The sequence below is a fragment of the Elephantulus edwardii genome, unplaced genomic scaffold (assembly GCF_000299155.1).
Source record: "Elephantulus edwardii isolate Elephantulus edwardi_28Jun2011 unplaced genomic scaffold, EleEdw1.0 scaffold00017, whole genome shotgun sequence".
Classification (NCBI taxonomy): domain Eukaryota; kingdom Metazoa; phylum Chordata; class Mammalia; order Macroscelidea; family Macroscelididae; genus Elephantulus; species Elephantulus edwardii.
Genome location: NW_006399767.1, coordinates 20,853,466 through 20,871,198, shown reverse-complemented (window position 1 = coordinate 20,871,198; position 17,733 = coordinate 20,853,466). Strand labels below are relative to the sequence as shown.

Sequence of the window (17,733 nt, the reverse complement as noted above, 5' to 3'; positions counted from 1 at the left end):
ACTGGGCTTCCTTGTAAGTGTATGGATATAATCCTGTCACTCACGATGTTGTACTTCAAGGTGGATCTAGAATTTACTTTTTTTAGTATAAAGGCAAAAAAAATATAGTAAATTATTTTTATTACAGTTTGTATTTGCTTTATTGCTATGTCTTAAATTTCATGTAAAGTGGAATTGTTGTTGTTGTTCTTGTTGTGTACCATCGAGTTGAAATTGACCCATAGCTGATCCTCTGATGGGTTTTCAGAGCCATTTAATCACACAGCAGATTGCCCATCCTTCTCCCATGGAGTACCTTGTGTATTTGAACCATGTGCCTTTGGTATTGCAGCGCAGCTTCTTGCCACTAGGCCAGCAGTGCTCCCCTAAAATTTGGATCAGAGATTTTTTATTTACTCACCTGTTAAGTTTCTTGCTTTTGGTTCCAAGAGTCTTATGTTTATCTGGGAAACATTGACCCTGTGTGCTGAAGTTTGGAGTTGCAGAGTTATTATGTTTCATGTGACTTTTCTCCTTTGTTTACTTATACTTAGAACTGACGGTGTAAGCTTTCAATAATTATAGCACTTTTCATGTTTTCAGAGAAAAAGCCAGTGAGAAGTTTAAATTTGTTAGTAGTTTTGTTTGCGTAGGCTTGGAAGTCAAAGCAGAGAGATGGCTAAAGGAGTTTGCAGTTTTGGTGTGCACCTGTCATTCTTTCAATGTGTATGTGTTTGTGCTTCTTTCTGTGCATAAATGACACTGTTTCAAAAAAGTAGATTTTTGGGGATCCAAGATGGCGGTGGAGGCAGAAACAGCGTGGTGAGCTGCTGAAGCAGCGAACCACTTAAAGCAGGGCCATTATGGCCTTCTACAGATTTCAGCTTATTGATAATTGAACACTTAAACAGTTGATTACTGGCCCTTAGTGAAGATCGAGGCTCAACAACAGGAATTCAAGGATTCCCAAGAAGGAATGGTGAGTCTCGTGGCTCCCAACCCCCTCCTGCACAGCCCGCGCCACTCCGCACAGCTGCTGCAGCTCCATGAGGCTTCCACAGCCGGAACCAATATATTCCCTTACCCAGGATGGATGCTGGGCACTGGTCCTCCTCAAGACTGGTACAGTGAAGCCACCATACTGCCGCAAGGTGGACTTGTTCTGGAGAGAATTCTTGGAGCCAGGATGGCGGCAGTGGGGGAAGCAGGCGCCTGCTGGCTGCCCGCACAAGAGGAGCCGCCCGGCCGCCGAGCGCCCATGTGGCAGGGTGGGGGGCGCGCCCCCAATGGCTGCCTGCGCTGGGGAGGGGCGCACACCCCGCTGGTTGCCTGGATAGGAGGTGGGGGATGGGATGCATGGCCGCCATCTGCAGGTTTGGGTTTCCTTGGACAGACCAAAGAAGATGATTACCTATACAATGGATTGCTGAAAGTCACTGTGAGTCTGATGACCTTAACAGTGGCAGCATGCACAAGAGGACCCACATCCTATATGCACCACATATTTTGTTCTGTTGAATGCTTCTGCGAAAAGATGGTTAGACCTGGCAGGAGTCTGTTCACAATTCTCAGGTTCCCTTTATCATATATAAAGGGGGAGGGCAGTGACACCTACTTCAAAATATAGTATGACCACTGATGGGGGAATAAAAGTGGCAGTGCTGGAATTGGAGACACTATCCCTGACCACAGAGTCCTCAGTCAGACGAGGGGACCAGACTGGGGTAGGGGCAATTGGAGGGGGAGTATACCAGCCAGCTTCTGGGGTGTGTTGCCCTGCCTGGGGCACACTGCCCTTGGCCCATGGCTCGGGGCAAGCCGTCGCGGTCCTCTGCCCGGGGCGGGCTGCCCTCGGCCCTTGGCTCGGGGCGAGCCGTCGCGGCCCTCTGCCTGAGGCGGGCTGCCCTCGTGAGCCGTCACAGCCCTGAGGGTGAGCTCCTTAGTCCCCAGATTGTGCCATCTGACCCCTGGGTGGGGAAGGGGGGAAAAAAAAGAATGCCTAGGGTATCCAGAGAATGTTACCTAGGCCACCTTCTGCCACCCTCCCTCCCAATAAACCTGAAAGCAACACCCTCAAAGCCCTTCTATTTGTAACTCACAAGTTTGTTCTCTCTAGGTTTGCTCCCTTTCTTATAGGTAACCTTAACACTGAGTTTTACTCCAGAATTGACCCTGAACCCAGTGCCAGTAACAAAAAGGAAATACAACTGACAGCTAAGGAAGCAAAGGAGGATGGAGCCTCTGGGTTCAACCAGCCATCCCCACTGGACCCACCTGGGAAAACACTTTGCAGTCCAGAGGGGAGCAAATGACAGGAAAATATCTTCTAACAGAGCAAGAAGGCAAGCAGCTGTAACCCAAGACCACCAGTAAAGTGATCAAGCATTTTCCCTTCCCCCCTTTACATCTACGCCCCTGTTCAGCATGAAGAAGCCAGAGAGTCGGCATCCAATTCCCAAGTCAATAAGACAGTTGGTTTAATTACCTTTGGAAAATGCTTGTCGTTCCTCTGTAGCATCTGGTCCCCACTAGACCCTCGTCATTTCCTTCACCTGCTCCCTCCACCGACCAGACTGTGCAGCTCTGCAACTGCATCCTGGCCCATCCTCACCCTTCTGCCCCAAACCCTCACCTCCTTGTATCCCCAATATTTTTTTCCCAATAAAAGAAAAAAAAGGGAGGGGAAGTAGTTTTTGGAAGACTTTAACTAAAAAACCCCTGTCTAGTGTCACTATACATATATAATGAAAACACTAACAGAAATATATTGTTTTACACAATTTATATATATTATGTAAAGCAATCTATTCTTGCTAGTGTCTTCAATCCTGTATTTGATAACCAACTGTGAACAAAGAATACTTTTAGTAAAAGTATTGTTATATGATTTTTTTAGAAAATTTATGATGGTTTGTTAACAAAATTTTTATACATTGTGTTTTCACTGTATCCTTCATTCGCATTGTTTCATACATTCTCATGCATTATGTTTTCTGAAATTAATCACCATTGAACTATGCCCACCATTACCCTGACTTTCCAGATCTCTGCATGACCTTTGCCAGTTCCTTTTTCCTCCTCTCCCTCAACCCACTAAATTGGGCAACTCTATGATTTCTCCCCTGCTCATTCTCAGCCCTCTGGTCCCACCTTCCCCTCCTTGGATCTTCATACAGGTTTTACTATGTATCTTTTTATTTTTACACTAATAGTTTTATGCAGTATTTGTCCTTATGAGACTGAATTAGTCCCTCCCTAGTTATGTCGTGATTTTGGATATCGGTGCTCCCGAGTGCTGTGCAGTTTTCTGTCATGTGAATTAACCACAGTTTCTCAATCCATTTAATTGTGGTTGGACATTTGGACTCTTTGCATGTTCTTGAGATGGTAAATAACTGCTCTGAACAATCGGTGTAGAAATCTCTGTTTGTGTTTCAGTTTTAATTTTCTTCGAATATAGTATTCTATGCAATGGAATAGCTGGGTCATAAGAAATTTCTATGTCCAGCTTTTTGAGGAAATGCCAAACTGCCTTTTAGAGTGGTCGTACAATCCCACCAACAGTGTATGAGAGTTCCTATCTCTACATTCTTTCCAACATGTATTGCTTGCTGTCCTGTTAAACTTTGCCATTGCTACTGGAGAGAGATGGTTTCTTATTGTGGTTTTGAGTTGCATCTCTCTTAATGCTAGTGATTTTGATAATTTCTTAATGTGTCTGTTGGATATCCAAATGTCTTCCTTTATGAAAATTCTTTCCATGTCTTTTGTCCATTTTGTAATTGGGTTATAAGTCTTTTTCTTCTGGAGGCCTAGTAGTATCTGAAGTTTTTTGTTATGAGACACTTGTCTAAGACAGTATTGCCAAATGTTTTGTCCTCAGTAGGTAGGTTTTCTTTTCATCTTCTTGGAAGAAGATTTTGGAACACACAGGGATTTAATCTTTAGAAAGTCCCATCCATCAATTTTATCCTCTCCAGATTGTGTACTTCTGGCTGTATTTGTCAGCCTTTTTTTACTTACAGACTAGGCCTTCTAAGCTTGGTCCCAGTTTGAATCTTATGAACTTTGTAATTTTGGGTTTTACTCCCAGATCTCTGGTCCATTTTGAGATGATTTTGTGTATGGTGTGAGATGTGAATCCTATTTCATCTTTTTGCAGTTAGCAGTCCAGTTTTGCCAGCACCATTTATTGAAGAGGTTGTCATTTCCACTTTTGATAGGTTTTATTTCCTTGTAAAATATCATAGATATTTAAGATATTAAAGATATTGAAGTTGATCATAGATAGGTAAGTCCATTTCTGGGTTCTTGATTCTATTCCATTTGTCTATGTGCCTGTCATTGTGTCAATAGCACGCTGTTTTGGTTACTACTGCTGTGTGGTAGTTTTTGAGATCAGGGAGTGCTATGCCTCCAATTTCATTTTTGTTCTTCAGAAGTGCTTTGCTTATTTTGGGTCTCTTTCCTCTCCAAAGAAACTTGACAATTTCCCTTTAAATCTTCTTGAAAAATGAATTTGGTATTGGAATTACATTGAACATGTAGATTGCTTTTGGTAGGATTGTCATTTTCACTATATATTTTTTTTTCATTTTCACTATATTAAGTATTCCTGTCCATGAACAGGGAACATTTTTCCATTTATTTTGGTCTTTTATTGTTTCTCACAGAAGTGTTCTGTAGGGGTTTTTGGTTCAGTTCTTTTGTATAGGTTAATTCTTTTGTATAGTTAGGTTCATTCCCAAGTATTTCAGTTTGTAGTTGACTATTATAAATGGTATTGCAGAAGATCAAGGAATACAGCCTTCAGTTTGGATTGCATCTCAGTGTCAGGAAAACAAAGATTCTTATCACTGGACTGATAGGCATGGACAGATGATGGATGGAGAGAAGATTACAATTGTCAACAGCTTTATCTTGCTTGGATCATAATTAACACCCTTGGTAACAGCAATCAGGAGTTAAGGACATGCAATGGGAAAATCTGCAGTTTAGAGACCTTTCCAAATTACTGAGGAATAATTATATCAGTTTGAAAACTAAGATGCATCTGATTCAGGCCATGGTCTTTCTGATTACTTGCTATGCATCTGAGAGCTGGACAATGAATAAGGATGGCAGAAAAAGAATTGACACCTTTGAGCTGTGGTGTTGGAGAAAAGCACTGAACATGACCAGCCAAGAGAACACATATGTCTTGGAGAAGGTGCAGGTAGAATGCTCTTTGGAAGAAAGAATGATGAGGCTTCACCCCACATACTTTGAGCATGTTGGTTGGAGGGGTTATTCCTTAGAGAAGGACATGATGGTAGGAAGTGTGGAGGGTCAGCAAAGGAGAAGAAGACCCTCAAACAGGTGATTTGATTAATGTGGTGACTGCGGCAATGGGCTCTTGTGTGTCAGGAAGTGTGAGGATGGAACAGGATAGAACAGAGATCCGATCTTTTGTTTATAATTTTCCTATGAGTTGTACTTGACTCGATGGTATCTAACAACAACATTGTACATGATACTGCTTTCTTGGCTTCTTTCTCTGAGTTCTCTTTATTACTGTAAGGGTCTCACTGACTTTTGGATATTGAACTTGTATCTTGCCACTCTACTAAATTTGTCCACTAGCTCTAACAGGTTGGGTTGTTTTTTTTTTTTGTTTGTTTGTTTTGTTTTGTTTTTGGTGTTTTTTTTTTTTTTTTTTTTTTGGTTTTTTTTTTTTTTTTTTAGTTCTTGGGGTTTACTTTGTACACTAACATAACATCTGTATATAGCAACAGTTTAACCATTTCTTTGCCAATATGGATGCTTTTTATTTCCTTCTCTTATATTGCCCTAGCAAGTAGTTCCAATACACTGTTGAATAGAAGTGATAACAGCAGGCATCCTTGTCTGGCTCCGTCTTTGCAAGGAAAATGCTTTTTACTTATTTTTTTTAATACTCTTTAGTTTTTCTTCATTGAGAATACTATTGGTGCTTGGTTTTGCTCATATCCTCTTGAGAAAATTCCCTTCTATTCCTATTTTGCCGAATGTCTTAATCAGGAAAGGGTGTTTGATTTTGTCAAATGCCTTTTCTGCATCAATTGCTAGGATCATATGGTTTTTGTTATTTGCATTGTCAATATGGTGAATTATATTGATTGTTTTTCTTATGTTGAACTATCCTTGCTAAACTGTCATGAATCTCACTTGGTCATGATGAATTATTTATTGATGTGCTTTTGAATTCTAGTGGCTTGGATTCTGTTAAGGATTTTTGTATTTATATTCAAGAGAGATATTGGTCTGAGTTGGTTTTTTGTTTGTTTGTTTTGTAATATCTTTGCCTTGTTTGGGTATTAAGGTTATGCTTGATTCTTAGGATGTCTCTGAGAGTATTCCTTCTTTTTCTATTTTTTTGAAATAATTTAAGTAGAATTGGTGATAGATTTCTGAATAAGTGGTAGAATTCGACCATGAAGCAATATGGTACAGGACTTTTTTATGGGGAAGTCTTTTTATGACCTGCTTAATTTCTTCTTTTGTGATGGGTCTGTTGAAGAGTTCTACAGCTGTCTGCATCAATCTAGGTAGAGCATGAATTTCAAGGAATTTGTTTTCAAATTTATCAGAGTATAGCTTTTCATAATATTCTGATAGAATTGATTTAATTTTATCTGATTCTGTTGTGATGTCACCTCTACTATTCCTTCATCAAGTTATTTGTGTGTTTTCCTTTTGTTAAGTTTCTCAATGGTTTATCAATTTTATTGCCTCTTTCAAAAAACCAGCTCCTAGTCTTGTTGATGGTTTCAATTGTTTTTCTGTTTTCTATCTTATTAATTTCAGCTCTTGTCCTTATAATTTCCTTTCTAACAGAGGCTGTGGGATTAGATTGTTGTTCTTTTTCTATTTAATTGAGGGGTTGAGTTAGATCACTAATTTTGCTTATTTCTTCATTTTTTATGTGTTTGCCTGTTGCTATGAACTGCCCCCTGAGGACTGCCTTGGCTGCATCCAAGAGGTATTATTGTGTTGTATTTTCATTTTCTTTTGTTTCAAGAAATTTTAAACATTTCACTCTTTATTTCTTCTATAACCCAATTGTGTTCTTGCAGGCTGTTATTTAGCTTCCACATGGGTGATTTTGTAAGCTTCACCCTCATGTGGTTAATTTCTAGTTTTATGGCATTGTGATCTGAGAAGACATTTTTTTATTATTTCAGTGTTTTTGAATTTGTTGAAACTTGTTTTGTTTTCTGTTATATGATAATTCTGGAGAACGTACCATGTGCACTTGAGAAGAAGGTAAATTGAATTTTAGTTGGGTGCAGTGACCTGAATACATCTACAAGGTTGATTTAGGTGATTGTATGGTTTAGATCTTTTGCACCTTTGTTAAGTTTCTTTTAAGTTGGAGGTTCACATACAGGCAAGATTCTGCTGAAGATTATCCAAAAATGACTGGAACAGCACATCAAAAGTGAACTGCCAGAAGTGCAGGCTGGGTTTAAGAAGGGTTCGTGTTACTAAGGATATTGTAGCTAATGTTAGATGGATCTTGGCTGAAAGCAGGGAGTACCAGAGGAATGTCTATCTCTGTTTCATTGATTATTCAAAGGCTTTTGACTGTGTGGATCACAACAAATGTGGCTGACTCTGAGAAGAATGGGAATCCTAGAACATTTGATTGTGCTAATGCAAAACCTATACTTGGACCTGGATGCAGTCGTCAGAGCAAGGAAACACTACACAGTTCAAAATTGGGAAGGGTGTACACCAGGGATGTGTCCTATCTCCATACCTTTACAACCTATATGCAGAACACATTATCTGAGAGACTTGGCTGTGTGAGGAGAAGTGTGACATCAGGTTTGGAGGAAGATTCATCAATAATCTGCATTATGCAGATGACACAACCCTGCTTGCTGAAACTGAGGAGGACCTGAAGCTCTTGCTGCAGAAGGTCAAGGACTGTAGCCTACAATGTGGATTGAGGCTCAATAGCAAGAAGACAAAGATTCTCACCCCTGGGCCAATTGGCAACATCAGGATGAATGGTGTAGAGATTGAGATTGTTCACAGTTTTAGTTTGCTTGGCACCACAGTCAACACTCTTGGCACCAGTAGCCAAGAAATGAAAAGACATATTGTGATGGGAAAGTCTGCTGTTAGGGACCTCTCCAAAGTACTGAAGAGCAATAGTGTCACTCTGGAGATTAAGGTGTGCCTGTTACAGACCATGGTCTTTGCAATCACTTGCTGTGCATCAGAGAGCTGGACAATGACTTAGGGAGGATAGAAGGAGAATTGATGCCTTTGAGCTCTGGGGTTGGAGAAGAGTATTGAATATACCATGAACTGCTAAGAAACCTAACAGGTTCATCCTAGAGAGGGTTAAACCAGGCTGGTCTTGGAGGCAAGGATTTTGAAGCTTCATCTGGCATACTTTGGACATGTTGCAAGGAGGGACCATTCCTTGAAGAAGGACATCATTCTTGGGAGGGTGGAGGACCAGTGCAGGAGAGCAAACCCTCTATGAGGTGGATTGAATCAGTGATTGAGGTAATTGGGGTAGGTGTGTTGGAGACAGTGAGATCAGCACAGGATAGAACAGAGTTTGGGGTTGTTGTACATAGGGTCACTGTGAGTCACAGGCTACTCGATGGCACATAACAACAACAACCTTTGTTTAGAGTGGTGTGTTAAAGTTTCCTACCACTATTGTGGTACTTTCTTTCTTCAATTCTGTTCACTGTTGTTTTATACATTTTGCAGGTCTATCATTTGGTGCATAGATGTTGACCAAGGTTATGTCTTCTTGATCTATTGTGCCTTTAATCATTATTTAGTGCTCCTTTTTATCTTTTGTGGTAGTTTTTATCCTGAAGTCTATTTTATCAGAGATTAGTATTGGTACTCCTTCCTTTTTGTGGAGGCCATTTGTTTGGTTTATTTTTTCCAGTCTTTGCTATTTAGTCTTTCTCCTCATTTCTTAGATGTATCTCTTATAGGCAACATATTAATGGATTTTGATTTTTTTTTAATCACTTCTGCTACTCTTTTTGCTTTAATTGTTTTAATCACATTAACTGTGATTATTGACAGGCCAGGTTTTATTATTGCTGTTTCTTTTTCTGTTGTTTCTGATTACTATGGTCCATCACTTTCCTTTGATGTCTCTGTATGAAAGACTTCACTTAAAAATTCTTGTAGGTTTGGTCTTCTTTTCACAAACTCCTTAAATTCCTCCTTTTTTCCAAAGGATCTAATTTTCCTCTTCATATTTGACAGAGTTTTGCTGGGTATTGTATTCTTGGCTGCCAATTGTTTTCTTTCAACTTTCTGTATATGCCATCCCATTGTATTCTTGCTTGCATGGTTTCTACTGAGAAAGCAGAACTTAATCTTATTGTTTCTCCTTTGTAGGTGACTATTTTCTTGTGCTGCTTTTAGTATTCTATCCTTTTTTTTTGAGATTTTTACTGTAATACGTCTTTTTGCATCTAGTCTATTTCATATTTGCTGAGCTTCTTGAATATAGATTTCTCCTTTTTTCATAATACTTGAGAAGTTGTTGTTTTGGGGTTTTTTTTTCCCCTAGCACTACTTCCACAATTTTCTCAGTGACTTCCCTGTCCCTCTAGTTCTCTGGAATTCTAGTCATAGGTATGTTGTTCCTTTTGATATCATCCCACATGATTCTAATGTGGGTTTTGTTAGGTTGTTTGTTTGTTTTTTTTCATTTTCCTTATGTTTTATCTCTGAGTTTTCTCTTAGTATGTTTCCATTTTGGCTCTTATCTTCCAGCTCACTGTCTCTCTGTTCTATCTCTCCTGTTTTACTTTTTTGTCTCTCCTGCATGTTGAACACTTCTGCTATTTCAGTCTTAATATTCTGGATTGCATTTTTATGCTTTTCTGTTATTTTCCAGTCCTTTTTTTGGCTGTACTATCTCTGTCTTGTTATGAGTTTTGTAAGGTCTTATACCTATTTATCTATAGTTTCAATTCTTTCTTCCGCTCTTTGCATTTTCTTCTGTAGTTCTTCAAGTTATTTCTCATCAATATATTTCTTGTGATTCCCTGTCTGTGGAGTATTCACTTTCTTTCTATTTTTTTTCTTGTTGTGTACTGTCAAATCATATCCAACTGGCACCGGAGGAGATTGCCCCTCCTTCTCCAGCAGATCATCTGGTGGATTAGAATGGCACATCTTTGTTCTTACAGTGCATCTTCTTGCCACCAGGCCACCAGAGCTCTCTCAGTATTCACTTTCCTAATGGCTTCCATTGTTTTTTCCATCATTTACACCTATTTCTGTAGCTGTACAAATAACTCCATCAACATATTTTTCTCATTCTCTGTTTCTGGGGTATTCATTGGTTCTACTCTTTTACAGAAAGGCTATTTCATTTTTCATGAATTTTGAGGCAGCTTGCTGTTTTCTTGACATTATATGAATCTTTTCCTGGTAGATGTTAGGCTGTTATAAGAGTATAATGTCCCAGGAGAGGGTGATAGTCTGTGAAGGGGCTGTATATTGGTGCTCCCTGAAGCTAAGCCACTTTTGTTTTCCAGAAACTGTAACTGGCCCATGCCTGTTCTCCTTTGGTTTAAGAAGCCATAAGTCTTCTCTGAATGTTTCAGCTGTTACATGATTAGTAACGGGAGATAGTAAAAAGAAAATATATTTGAGAGTAACATTTTTGGTTATAAGAATAGTAACTTTATTGTATTTTGTTAGTTCTTTGAACTTTACGGTTCTTTTATAAATGGTACTCCCTGCATTTATTTTGGCATTTTGCAAAATGGTCTTTATTTTGAGGATTGATGGTTGTGGTATAATCAGTAACTTAAAATATTTCAAGTTCAGAGTTATCAGCTGATTGTTCCTCTAATTACAGCCCTTATGGACGAAAGAGGTCAGAAGATATTATTGCCTTTATAAAAGCTGAAGTACATCTTGCAATTCCTAATGTGGTAAGTATTACTAGATGTTTAAGTTATTACTGTGACGTCTTGCTGTTTTATTTAGATGGCGGAGCATTAGAGAATCTATGGACTATCCCTTTCCATCAGCTCCATAGAAAAAAATAAATAATCTCCTCAAGTGCAAGTGATAGCCTCAGAAAATCTGCTGAAAGATCAGCTTAGGGTTGATTGATTCTCATTTAGTGGCAATGAGTTTGTATTTTTGTTAGTTTGATTTTTTATTTTATTGTCTTTAAAATACATTTTTTTTATTGGCTTGCTTACAAAGTTCAAATTACAAAATACATTGTATTTCACACTATCCTTCACATGATGCTTCATTCAATTGTTCTCTTTCATTATATTTTATAAAATTAATCAACATTGAGTTATGTTTGTTTTTAATAAGAAGAACATTCAAACTGAACTGACCTTTAGAGTCAAATATAGTCATATTGTTACAGTATTTAATAGAAATACTTGTTATGATATTTAACAGAAATTATTATGTTACCATTTAAAATCTATTAAAAATTACTTCTAGACTGTGGAGGTAGGCTTAAAAGTTGAATTAAGCCTCTGTTCTGACATTGGTTTGTTATTAACTATGACAGACTAGGAAGAAGTACTAGCCTTCTACTTATTACATATCTGGCCTTTGAAAGTCATGTACAATAGATAAGAATACTCAGAGTAGAGGAGTAGATATGGCATCTGAGACTGAGTCCTTTTATTAGTAAATGTGTCAGAGGAGGAAGAGTTCTAAGCAGACACTAATGATTGGAACATGGAATGTGAGAAATGTGAACGCAGGAAAATTGCACATTATTAAGAAATACATTGAACACAATAAATATTGACATAGTAGGCATTGGTGAAATGAGATACATTGGCATAGGACATTTTTTTAAGTTATTTAATTTTTTAAATTATTTTTTGTGGTGTATTGTCAAATCAGATTTGACAGGTACAGAAGGAGATTGTCCCTCCTTCTCCAGCAGAGCATCTGGTGGATTCAAACTGTGTACCTCTGGGATTGCAGTGCAGCTTCTTGCCACTAGGCCACCAGAGCTCCCTAAGCATGGGACATTTTGTGTCAGACAATTGTATGTTCTGCTACTGCACTGGAGATGAAATGGTGAGGAAAAAACAGGGTCGTATTCAGAGTGAAAAAGGTCATTTCTGGATCCATCCTGAAACACACTATTGTGAGCAACAGAATAGTATCCATATGCATACAAGGAAGTCCGTCAATATCACTATCTTTCAGATATATGCACCAACAATAAGAGTCAAAGAGGAGGAAATAGATGATTTCTACCAACTTTTACAATTGAGAAACTGACAGAATGCACAACCAAGATGCATTAATGATAATGAGTGACTGAAATGCAGAAGTTGGGAACAGGGAAGAAGATAAATAGTTGGAAAGCATGGACTTGGTAATAGAAATGAGGCTGGTGGTAGAATGATAGAATTCTGTGCAATTAATAATTTATTCATTGCAGATACTTTTTATAAGGAACATTAATTATTGGCTACTATACACATGAACTTTACCTGATGGTACATACAGGAATTATATCAACTACATTTGTGGAAAGAATCACTGGAGAAACTAAATATCAGCTATGAAAACTAGACTAGGTGCTGATTATGGGACAGACTATCAACTACTCATATTGAAGTTCAAACTAAAGCTAAAGAAAATTAAAGCAAATTCACAAGAACCAAAATTTGACCTTGAGTCTATCCCACCTTAATTTAAACAGCATCTCAGGAATAGGTTTTAGGCCTTGAACACTAACGAACCAGATAAGCTTAGAGATGGTATCAAGGCTATCATTTATGAAGAAAGCAAGAGGGCATTATAAAAACAGAGACATAGAAAAGACTGTGATGAATGTCAATAGAGACTGAATATTTCACTTGAGCACTGAGAATCCAAAGCAAAAGGAAAGAATTAGGATATTAAGGAGCTAAACAGAAGATTTCAAATGGCTGACTGGGAAGAAAAAACAAAGTATTACATTAAAATTTGCAAAGAGATGGAGTTAGGAAATCAAAAGGGCTGAACTCGGCATTTCTTAAGCTGAAAGAAGAACAATGAAGCTCAAGTTGCAATAGTTTAGGATGTTATGGGCAAAATATTGAATGATCCAAGAAGCATTAAAAAAGACGGAAGAAGTACATGGAGTTGCTGTACCAAAAAGAATTGGTTGACACCAAAGAATTTAATGAAATAACATATAATCAAGAGGCAATGGTGATGAAAGAGAAGCTGCATGGAAGGAGTTAGCAAGGAGCAGGCCTCAGGAATTGATGGAATATCATTGACATATTTCAAAACAGATGTTGCCCTGAATGTGTTCAACTCCATCAAGTTGTGCCAAGAAATCTGGAGGACCACCACTTGGCCAACTGAATGGAAGAGAGCCATATTTGTTCCCATTCCAAAAGAAAAGAAAAAAAGAAGAGTAACTCAACAGAGTGTTGAAATTATAAAAAATATCACTAATATCACACGTAAGCAAAATCCTGCTGAAAATCATAAATGACAGGAAATGTACATCCACATAGACCTACCAGAAATACTAGCTGGGTTTGGAAGAGTCCTTGGCACCAGAGACTTTATCACCAATGCCAAATGGATCTTGGTTGAATGCAAAGAATACCAGAGGAATGTCTATCTGAGTTTCATTGACTATGCAAAGACATTTGATTTTGTGGATCGCAAGAAATTGAGGCTAACCTTGAGATGTATGGGAATCCCAGAACACTTAATTGTGCTCATGCAAAACCTATACTTGGACCAGGAGACAGTCATCAGAACAGAGCAAGGAAACACTACATGGTTCAAAACTGGTAAAGCAGGGAATTGGGGACCCATTCTGTCTCTATACCTATTTAATCTATAGGTGGAGCAGATCATTCAGGAGGCTGGACTTTATGAGGAAGAATGTGGCATCAGGATTGGAGAAAGACTCATCAGCAACCTACGTTATGCAAATGACACAACCTTGCTTGCTGAAATAGGATGACCTGAAGCATTTCTTGCAGAAGGTCAAGAACTGCAGTCTTCAGTATGGATTGAAGCTCGACATAAAGAAGACAAAAATTCTCACCAGTGGACCAATTGGCAGCACCATGATCGATTGAGAAGAGATTGAAGTTGTTACTAATTTCATCTTGCTTGGCTCCACAATCAACACTCTTGAACCAGCAGTTCAGAAATCAAAAGAAAACTTGCTCTGGGGAAGACTCCTGTCAGGGACCTTTCAAACGTGCTGAAGAACAGTATGTCAGTTTGGAGACTAAGGTACATCTTTCTAAGGCCATGGTCTTTGCAATTACTTGCTATACATCAGAGAGTGAGAAAATGATCAAAGATGACAGAAGAAGAATTAATTTCTTTGAGCTGTGCTAGAGGAATATTGAATATCATGAACTGCTAAGAAAACAAACAGGTTTAAGATGGGAAGAGAGAAACCAGGCTGCTTCTTGGAGGTATGGTGGGGGGTGTTTTTTGTTTTTAATTTTTACTAGTTTATTTACAAAATTTGAGTAGTTTTTGAAGCTTTGTCTCACATACTTTGGGCATATGGTGAAGAGGAACCAGTCCCTGGAGAAAGACATCATGCTTAAAAGGGTGGAGGGACAGCACTGGAGAGGAAGATACAGGATGAGATGTATTGATACAGTAACTGTGATAATGAGGCTGAGGACAGAGCAGAGTTCAGAGCTATTGCACATAGGATGACTGTGAGTCACAAGCTCATGATGGCACATAACAAGAACATAGTGACACATACCATTTTTACTTTGTATCAGTTGCTGTTATTGTGGTTATCTGTCATTGAGTCGACTATGACTCATAGTGACTGACGCTTATGATTTTTAGTTAACTAACGTGTTAAAATTGAGAAGGAAGTGTGTCAGGGTTGTATTCCGTCTCCAAACCTATTCAGTCTGGATGCTGAGCAAATTATCCGAGAAGCTGGATTCTATGAAGAGGAGTGTGGCATCAGGATTTGAGGGAGACATCAATAGCCTGCATCATGCAGATGATAGAACTTTACTTGCTGAAAGTGAGGAGGACTTGAAGCACTTGTTGCAGGAGATCAAGGATTGCAGCCTTCAGTATGGATTGAATCTCAATGTCAAGAAAACAAAGATTCTTACCACTGAACTGATAGGCAGCATCATGATGGATGGAGAGGAGATTGAAACTGTCAATAGGTTCATCTTGCTTGGATCCACAATTAACACCCTTGGTACCAGCAGTCAGGAAATAAGGAGATGCATTACATAGGCGAAATCTTTAGTTAGGGATCTCTCAAAATTATTGAGGAGTAATGATGTCAGTTTGAGGACTAAGGTGTTTCTGATTCAGGTTTTTCTGATTACTTGTTATGCATGTGAGAGCTGGACAATGAATGAGGATGGCGGAAAAAGAATTGACACTTTTGAGCTGTGGTCTTTGAGAAGAGCACTCCAACTAAGAGTACAAACAGATAATGTTTTGAAGAGGGTGCAAGCAGGAGTGCTTTTTGGAAGCAAGAATGATGAGGCTTTGCCTCACATACATGTTGCTCGGAGGGGCTATTCCTTAGAGAAGGACATGATGCTGGCAAGAGTGGCAGGTCGGCAAAGGAGAAGAAGACCCTCAACCAAGTGAACTAACATGGTAACTGCTGCAAGGGGCTCTTGTGTGTCAAGCAGTGTGAAGTTGGCATAGGATAAGACAGAGTTTTGATCTTTTGTTTCATAGGGTCACTGTGAGTCTTACTCAACTTGATGGCGCCTAACGAAAACAACCACAACTACAACAACAACATGTGTTAAACACTGTCACCAGGGCTCCTCTAGGTCCCAAATCATTGCTATTGTAGCAGTCCTCCATCAAATTTCTGGGACTGTAAATCTTTATGGAGACTATACATCTTTTTTCCCATGGAGATGAGACTGGTAGATACGAACGATCAACCTTTCAGTTAGCAGCCTGACATAATTTGTAATATGCTACCAGGTAGCATATTTCAACAGGTTAACATTTCAACAGGATCTCTCTCATGTTTTTTAGAGTTATAATTCCATGTACAACAGTAGAGGCAGTCTTTTGTTCACCCTTTAACATCCTTTTCTGTAAACATTTCTATGATCCATTAGATCAGATTAGTTGTTCCCCACAATAGTGCAGGGTAAGCTGGCAGGAATCTGAGGAGTGAAGTGTGTGAGCTGACAGTATTGTGAAGTTGTTTCTTCTTTCCACAGGTAATGATGCCTAGCTTGGATGACATTCAACAGGCCATTAACCGTATGATTCAGTTGACTCTGGAGGTCAGCAGAGGAGTAGCTCACTGGGGACAACAACATGTGCGTCCCATTAAGTCTGTAATGATCAGTCCTACCCGTACCACTACTGACTTGACCCACCCAACATTGGGAAAGCAGATCAAGAAGGATGACAGTAAGAACATTAAAACATATCTCAGGGGAGCTCTGGTGGCTTAGTGGCAAGGAGCTGCAACTACAATCCCAGAGACGCACAGTTCGAATCCACCAGATGCTCTGCTGGGAAAGGAGGGACAATCTCTTCCTGTACCAGTCAGATCTGATTTGACAGTACACTCACACAAAAATAATAAAAAATAATAAAAATATCTCAGATTAACAGCATATTAGAACCATCACAACTAAAAAATGATCTTTGTGATTCTTCCTAGATTTAACAGCATATGTCATTGTTATGTGCTGTTGAGTCACCTGCAACTCATAGTGACCCTGTGTACAACAGCCCTATTCTGCTCAATCCTGTGACAATCTCTGACATAACTACCCTTATTACCCCAGTCATTGAATCAATCCATCTTATCAAGGATCTTCCTCTCATGTGCTGTCCCTTCACCCTCCCAAGCATGCCATCCTTCTCCATGGACTCCTTGCAACATATCCAAAGTAGGTCAGACAAAGCTTCAGAATCCTTTCCTCCAAGGAGCAGCCTCGTTTCACCTTCTCAGGATGAACCTGTTTGTTCTCCTAGCAGTCCATGGTATATTCAGTACTCATCTCCAGTACCACAACTCAAAGGCATCAATTATCCTTCTGACATCACGAGTCATTGTCCAGCTTTCTGATGCAAAACAATTAATTGCAAAGATTGTGACCTGGATCAAGCACACCTTATTCTCCAGCCGACATCATCGCTCTTCAGTATTTTGGAGAGGTCTCTGACAGCAGACTTTCCCAGTGCAATTTGTCTTTTCATTTCCTGGCTGCTAGTATCAAGAATGTTGATTGTGGAGCCGAGCAAACTAAAGCTGTCAACAATATCAATCTCTTCACCATCTGTCATAATGCTGCCAATCAACCAAGTGGTGAAAATCTTTGTTTTTTTGATGTTGAGCTTCAATCCATATTGAAGGCTACATTCCTTGACCTTCTGCAGCAAGCACTTCAGGTCCTCCTCAGTTTCAGTAAGCAGGGCTGTGTCATCTGCATAATGCAGATTGTTGATGAATCTTCCTCCAATGCTGATGCCACATTTCTACTCATAGTGCCCAGCCTCCCAGATAATCTGTTCTGCATAGGTAAAGAACAGACCAAGATGGATGTCAGAAGAGACTCTGAATATAGCACTAGAGCACTAAGAAGCCAAAGCAAAGGGAAGAAATAAAGATATTAAGGAGCTGAACAGAAGGATTCAAAGGGCAGTGCGAGAAGACAAAGTATTATGATGAAATGTACAAAGAGCTGGAGTCAGAAAATCAAAGGAGCTGGACTTACGCAGCATTTCTTAAGCTCA

General features: G+C 39.2%; 1 protein-coding gene across 1 annotated transcript in view; it reads left to right on the top strand.

The window, feature by feature from the left end:
• DNAH8 (dynein, axonemal, heavy chain 8) overlaps positions 1-17,733 on the top strand; it is a 555,032-nt gene that overhangs the window by 166,629 nt on the left and 370,670 nt on the right. Inside the window, 2 exon segments of the mRNA XM_006882162.1 lie at positions 10,862-10,937; positions 16,203-16,398. Coding sequence (XP_006882224.1) covers positions 10,862-10,937; positions 16,203-16,398 — 272 coding nt within the window.